General features: G+C 37.6%; 1 protein-coding gene across 1 annotated transcript; it reads right to left on the reverse strand.

Moving 5' to 3' along the window:
* Window positions 1–388: 388 nt before the first annotated feature.
* Window positions 389–3,779, reverse strand: LOC106451733 (serine/threonine-protein kinase tricornered). The gene is made up of 12 exons (XM_013893716.3): window positions 3,403–3,779; window positions 3,144–3,318; window positions 2,990–3,073; window positions 2,445–2,686; window positions 2,097–2,325; window positions 1,841–2,005; window positions 1,617–1,748; window positions 1,409–1,522; window positions 1,222–1,269; window positions 993–1,071; window positions 804–860; window positions 389–728 (listed from the first exon to the last, which is right to left on the reverse strand). Exons 1-12 carry the CDS (start codon window positions 3,588–3,590, stop codon window positions 676–678), a joined length of 1,566 nt encoding a protein of 521 aa, XP_013749170.1. The 5' UTR covers window positions 3,591–3,779; the 3' UTR covers window positions 389–675.
* Between the last annotated feature and the right edge of the window lie 4,252 nt (window positions 3,780–8,031).

Consider the following 8,031-nt stretch of genomic DNA (forward strand, 5'->3'; position numbering starts at 1 on the left):
TTTCATAATATATAAAAATATATAATACATAAAATAATATTTCTATATAATGTTTAAGGCGCGGATATTAAACATAAGCAATTCAGATATCCACAAATGTCCCAAAAGAAAATACACTAAATACTCATTATTTAATTACTACTTGCTTTTTCTTCTGCGGTCAACTAATCACATGATTAATTAACAAATAGTAACTTCTTACTACTGATTCTCCAAATTTTGTCCACTTTGAGCTTGTTGAATCAAGGAATCCAGAAAGTAGTTCTAGACGTCACTCTGTCCCGGTTTCTCTTCAGTGTTAACCGGATCTTGAACATGTTACAGATGTAATCGATAAAAACCAAAAAATAATTTAAAAACCGAGTAAATCAGAGGAGATGGACAACTATGGCAGAAAAGCAAAGTTTCATTTCTACGCTTTCAATTGAATAGGTGAACATGTCCCCACAGAAATGGTTCTTCCATTCTTTACAGTTTCTCTTATAGACCAAAGAAGAAAAATACAAAATATGTTACAAAAGAAATGAAAAGAGAACCAAATAGAAGTTTTATGAACTACCATCATATAAGCCATGTATGTGGTTTACAAAACTACCATCGCCTCCACCGGCTCTGCCAAATGATAAGAAAACAACTGCAAACGGATATAAAAGAACAATTTTTTTTTGTATTTCTCTATGTCTTTTGGTTTAACTCACCACTTTCAGCTTCTTCCATATTGATCCGACCTGAAAATAATATAGAAACTGTCACTAAAGCAAACACATACTGGCTGTGGCGGTTTACTATATTTTGTTACGTACCTAACAATGATATCAATGACGGGGCGTCCCCTGATCCATTTGGTTTCATGTCCGTACCTACATTCAATATCAGGGATTAAACTTAGATGTATATCAACTTTTCGACCTTCTCTCAATAGAAAACTCTTAGCTTAAAGACCAAGTTATAAGGAAATCACATTGATCAATAAAGAAAGAAAGAAGAGGCACCTGTATTTTCCATTGATCTTGTGATGTCTGACTTCTTAAACGTAAATCCTATGAAGTTATTGTCCTTGGACGTCAACATCTGCTCAACCAATCAACAAGTTAGCACCAAAAGCTACTATGTAAACCATTTCAGAAAAAAAAACCTGCTAGCTTTATCATGTCCTGAGACATTCCAAAACATCAATTTGCAACACAGATTATACTACAGGAATTAAGTGGAGTGCGTTACCTTTCTCCAAGGACCAACTTGTGGTGCTTCAGATGCCGATCCTTCAACCTACAAGATTTTATATAAAAACAAAAAAAAAACTTGATGAGGATACCAGACGTCTCTTTAAGTTTGTTTTAGGAGCTTTAAAACAAGTTTATGGTTCACCAACTAATCAAAGCCAGAAAATTTCATATCAAGTACTTACTTCAGGGAATTTCTCAAAATTTTGTGTGTCTAGTTCTCCATCAACAGTTGGTCTGTAAGCTGCCTCCATTTCATACAGTTTGTCCCATTGGGTGCCATTGAACCACGGATGAGTCTGAAACAATAACAAAACCAAATTTCGACGATCTCAAGGCTGAAAAGCAAGCAAAACGAAGTGCATATTTACATATCCTTTTCACAAGTCTCACCTTTATCTCCTCGGCACCTCTGGTTCCCAACCTTGACTCAACATCACACAGCAAGCGACAAATCAAGTCCCTGGCTTCATCGGATATTTTCGGTTCTTCAGGGAATTTCAAGCATACCCTCCAATTAATTATCTGAGGAAGTACAAATCTTTATAAGTAAGCAAAAATATTTTTATTCTAGATAATAAAAATGTATGACTAAGCAGACATATATATACACCTACCTTGCGGCATGTTATACGGGGGTCATCAGAACAGAATGGGGGATACCCAACTAACATCTCATACAGAATTGCTCCGAGCGACCACCAGTCACATTCCATTCCATATCCTTTCTTTAGTAGTACTTCTGGAGCCATGTAATCAAGAGTTCCAACGGTTGAATAAGCCTGAAAGAAATTAATAATTTATCTTTACATTTACAGTCTAGCAAAAAATGAGTAAACCTATGTGATCCAATTAGAGAAGAAGCATATGTACCAATGCACGGCGATTGCGCTTCCATTGCAGCAACTGCTCTTTAGGCATTTGCCAGGGTGCTTTGTCAGAGTCTGATTTTCCTGACTGGCTCTCTGCTTCCTGAGAAAGCATTTCTTCGTCTTCTAATAGCAGTGAAGAATACTTCTCGTCTAGTGGCTTACATAGACCAAAATCTGAAAGCTTTAAATGCCCACTCTTGTCCAGTATCAAATTATCAGGTTTAATGTCCCTACATGCAAGAGGAAACAAACACAAATTAAAAACCATCTATAATTCGCAGAGATTCTCCCCCAGCACACAAAATCACTTGGCATAAAGAAGACCCGACGTCAAGGGTTATGATTATACCTGTGAACATAGTTGTGATGATGGATTGAATGGATAGCAAGGATGCTCTCAGCAATATAAAAGCGAGCAACATCTTCGGCGAGAATGTCTTCTCTCATGAGTAAAGTCATGATGTCACCTCCAGGCAAATACTCCATGATAAGATACAAACATTCAGAATCTTGAAAAGAGTAGAAAAGCTTCACAATGTAACGGCTGTCAACCTCCGCAAGTAAGTTCCTCTCAGACCTTACATGCTCAACCTATAGAGAAAAGCAAAGAGAACAGCAAAACCAGTAAAATATAAGGAAAAAAAAAACTCGCAAAACAGAAACTGAAGCAATCCAATGATACGGTGACTATTCTCAAGCTCTTGTCTTGCATCAAAACTATTATTCTTTAAAATGACAAAAAGGTTTCGGATCCGAAGGCCCTCAAACCATCTAATCCCTTAGATCTGAGTTTTAGTCAGAAGGTTAAACTCTGTTTGCAGCAATTGTCCACTTACTACTACTCTAACACATGTTACGGTTCCTCATAGAACAAAAAAACAACAAAGTAGGTACCTGTCCACGGCTAAGCATATCAGTTTTTTTCAACTTCTTCATGGCATAAACCTCGCCTGTAGATCTCAAACGGCATAATCTAACCTGCGATTAAACACAATCCTTAAGTAAAACATGTCAATGTGTAGAGAAATCACACAGATCTCTCTGTTACCTCACCAAAGGCACCTTTGCCAATGACAGTCAAGAGCTCGAAGTCATCAATCCCAATCTTACGTCTCTGAAGCCTCATGTACTCAGTCTCCCGACGAGCCAGATTCCGCATCATCTCGTCCTGTTCCTCAACAGGTAGCTGAGCTTCCTGCACTTTCCTCTGAAACTCTCTGCGTCTGTGGAAACAAAACATTAACAGAATCAAATCCTCTCAAGTCAAACAAAAGTCAAGTCAACCCTCAGAAACTGGTGCTACGAACCTCTCCATACGCTCGTGCAAGCCTTGCAGGTAATTCTTGTAATGGTTCTCGATGAATTGCTTCGCGGCGGCTGCTTTCTGACGCGTCACCGGGGAGGAAACCGCGGAATCGGACTCCAATTCGAGTCCGCGACCAGGCTTGGAGTTCAGACCACCGACGCGGACGGTTCCATCGGCACCTCCTTCCATTTCGAAGCAGATCGGCGTGGAGAGAGAAGGGGAAGAAGACGAGATTGGTGATTGTGGAGAAAGAGGAGGAGAAGAAGAGTGAGAGGATAATAATAATGAAGAAGAAAGAGGAATCAATCGAGGAGAGATCTAAAATGAGCTGTTCAAAGATGGAAAGGAGGAAGAACGTGGACTATTTACGAAGACCAGAGCTGTCTCCTGCTCTGTTTCTTTTTTTAATTATTATTAGTTATTATTATTATTATTATAATAAACTAGTATTACATAAATAATTAATAGAATTTTTTTTTTAAAAATTAGAGAGTTTATTATATATGGAATAATTTGAAGCAAAACTTTAATCATCGTTCTTCTGACTCTGTGTCAGCGGAAGGTTTGGATCTCCCTGTGGGAACATTTCAATATTTGTTTCTTTTAATTTTCGTATATATACTTCAATAATAATAAGTAGATGTTTATCGAAGTGTACTCTAATATCCTCTCTGTATTGTTTGCTGATGTTAGATAAAAAATGGTTTAATAGTTTGACAATAGTTGTACATCCATAAATTCCACTCGACTATGCTTCTTTTTTGTTTGTTGTGTTTTCACCGGTTGAGTAGCAGTATTATTCTAACGTTTATGTACCAGTTCAATATTAAAAAAACCATCCAAATAGGAATCCAAGAAAAGCTACCTCTTAGGTACACTTTTCATACTTTGGTTTTGTTCAATAAACAAAATTATTTCTTGAATTTTGGGTCTTGATGTTTTGAAATGTAATTGGATCATGTGTTATGTTTTAATGTTCTTTTTTTTTGTCAACATTTTGATCTTATTTAGTGTTGGTAACAGAGTCCAAGGAGGCATAGACTCCAGAATATTACATAACTTTGATTACTTATCCTGACTTTATTTGCAAGATTGTGAGTACAAGCACGAGGGACATAAGAAAATTTGAAGTTATTATTTTTAGCTAGGTTCCATATATCATGAATGATGGACATTGCATCATTGATGTCCAATACTCGTCTCTTATAGTCACTCTATTGTTGTACCTGTCTCAATCTTCTCAGTAGTGCCTGACAATCAGTAATCAACATGACCTTCTTGTAATATAGCCTGATCATTTGCTGAACTACTAACAGCATGGCTCAAGCTTCTGCTACCAACGGGGAGATCGTAGGTTGTATTGCAGCACTTTCCTGGATTTGTAGAGTGCCTTGCCTGCTGTGTAAGGACCACCCAATGCCAGCTTTGTCAGCTGACGATTTCCAGGAAGCATCTGTCATACAATAATGTTCAGTATCTTGGTGAAGAACATGCTGAACTGAGCTTATGCATGAAGCGCTTCTTGGTGAAGTGTTATTGTTGCTTTGAGATACAGTCTCTATTCAAGATTATACTCCAAACTCGCTGCATTTATAACATTAATGATGTGATCTCTCTTGTTTTCAAAAAGAAGTTTGTTACGCATCTTCCATATTCTCCGGCCAAGAAAACATGGCCAATTATTATGAGGTTCACTCTGGCCAATGTAAAAGAAATCAAGCATAGTACGTAGAATTGTATGCTCTTGATTTTTTCCACTAGCAATATTAACTCCCGCCACAGACCATATTTCTTTGTCCACCCGACACTCAAAAATCATGTGTGATAAGGTTTCAGTTTCTTCTCCACAGACTTGACAGTCTTTAGGAATTTGGATCCCTCTTTTCCTTATGTTCTCAGCAACAAGTAATCTATTGTTAAGGATTTTCCACCAAAAAAAGTAAAGCTTAGGAGGAATGTTAGTTCTCCAAATTTTGGCAGGGATTTTATTTTTAAAGACAAGAGTGGGAGAAGCAGGAACTTGAGAGATTTGATTTTGATTAGAATTTAGGATGCGCTGACTGTGATATCCTGTTTTGACTGAATATACTCCATTTGAGCTGTAAGTCCAATGAAGTATATCATGTCCATTGGTGATGCTCGGTCTAATACTGAGGATATCATTCACGTCATCCTCCTCCAGAAGACTTCGTAGCATCCCATTCTCTAGTTCCTGAAATGAAAAATTCTTTGACTAGTGAATTTTGTTCAGGTATACTCTCTGAGTTCAATGGGTTTGGAAGTCTTCCACATGGGAGCCAGCTATCCTTCCAGAATTTAACTTTTTTTGCCATTCCCTATTATCCATATTAGGCCTTGCTTGAGCAGCGGTTTTACTTAAATTATGCTCCTTCATGCATAACTAGACGATGAGTAACTTTCAGCTTCCATGAGATCCACCTTCTTGAAGTATTTAGATTTATAAACTCTAGCTGATAGAGATGACGGACATTATATCATTCTCCATGCTTGCTTTGCCAACAAGGCCTTAGTAAAAGCGAGTATGTCACGAAATCTCAATCCACCATCTCTTTTGGAAGAAGTGATCCTATTCCAAGAAATCCCAAGGAATCTTGAATTTTTCCTTTGTTGCTGACCACCAGAACTGGAGTTTTAGGCAACAGGAAACATGACATTGTATATGCAGGAAGAGCAGTAATAACAGCTTTCAATAGAACCTCTTTCCCTATTGGAGACATAAACCTGGTGTACCAACTGTCTAGCTTATTTTGAATTCTTTGAATGATATACTGGAAGACTTCCTTTCAATTTCTACCTAGATATTCTAGAAGTCCTAGGTATTTTCCAAATCTTCCTAATTTAGTTATACCTAAATCATCGGTGTTTGTTGTTACAGAAGAGGTGTACCTTTGTCAAAGGTAACAGTCGATTTGGAGAAGTTAACCTCTTGACCTGATGCTTGCTTATAGAGCTGGAGAATGTGAGCAAGATTTCGGGCTTCTGCGTGCGTTGCTTTGCAAAACACCAAGGAATCATCTGCAAAAAACAGATGGGAATCGCAAGGTCCACTTCTAGATGTTCAGAATCCATGGATTTTGTTTGATTGAATGTAAGATTTTATCAATCTTGACAGTCCCTCCGTACATATTTTATATAAATATGGTGATATGGGACCACCTTGACGAAAAAAATCGTTTTGGAATGATATCTCTTGATTGCTCCCCATTGACAAGCACAGAGTAGGTGAATGTGCTGATACACATCTTTATCCATGTTCTCCATTGCAAACAGAACCCCATCTGCATCATTACTGTATCAAAAAAATGCCACTCAACTTTGTCAAAAGCCTTGGCTATGTCTAACTTGAGAGTCATATACTTATTTTTCAATTTTTTTGTATGTAGAGAGTGCATCAACTCATGTGCTACTAACACATTATCCGTGATGAGCCTATCCTGAATGAAAGCGGATTGATTCTCAGATAGAATGCCATGTAACCATGGTTTAAGCCTCTCAGCCAATATCTTCGAAATCAATTTATAGGAGACATTTGCCAAGCTAATAGGCATAAAGTCCTTAATGGTAACATGGTTCTCTATTTTAGTGATCAAGCATATGTGGGTGTGATTGATGTTTCAAAATAAATAGGATTGATCAAAAGCAGAGTTTAACATGGGAGATCACACCTTCTTTGATGGTCTCCCAGTGTTGTTAATAGAACCCTGCAGTCATTCCATCAGGACCTGGAGACTTTTCCAGATTCATTGTAAAAATTGCCTTTATGATCTCCTCTTCCGTAACTGGCCTTGTAAGATCTCCATTGATTTCCTATGTAACTGTCTTGGGGATTCCATCAAGAAGTTTTGACTGATGTTAGCACCATCGCTTTCATATAATGACTGGAAATAGCTAATTATATGAGACTGGATATCCTTTTCTTTAGCCAATATCTTCCCTTGATCGTTTTGAATTTTGATGATCATGTTGAATCCGCTTATTTGTTGGTTTTCGCATGAAAATATTTGGTATTTCTATCATCTGCTTTGAGCCAGAGGACTCGACTTTTGTTTCTCCAATATTCTTCTTCCAGCATGTATTGAAATTGAAGCTCTGTTTTTTAAATCTCTAGACGGCTACATGGCTCATCATAGGCTTTCTGAATTTCTTCCTTCAATTGTTGGATGAGTTTACCTGAGTTGACATTCTGTTTGCTTCTCTACCGAAATATGGCTTTGCGACATTTGATGATGATCTGATGGAGCTCACTTGAATATAGGTCCGAGCAATCTTGATTGCAGGCCTGGCTGACAACTTGCTTCAATTCAGGATACATTCTCCAACGACTGTCATAACGAAAAAAATTAGTTTTTTTTTTGCTTTTCCCACCATCAGTATTTATGAGAACTGGTCTATGATCTGAACCGATCCATGGGAGAAGGTTAACATGTGCATTAGGAAACATCTCCATCCAGTCACAATTTGCTACATATCTATCAAGCTTGGAAATGATTGTATATTTTGATCGTTTACCCATCCAAGTGTATCTACTTCCAAAAGTCTTTAGATCTTGTAAACCTAGAGCTGCTAGGATTCTGGTAAATAAACTTAAGGAAGTGACCGACCTTCTAAT

Source organism: Brassica napus, chromosome A1 (assembly GCF_020379485.1).
Source record: "Brassica napus cultivar Da-Ae chromosome A1, Da-Ae, whole genome shotgun sequence".
Taxonomy (NCBI): Eukaryota; Viridiplantae; Streptophyta; class Magnoliopsida; order Brassicales; family Brassicaceae; genus Brassica; species Brassica napus.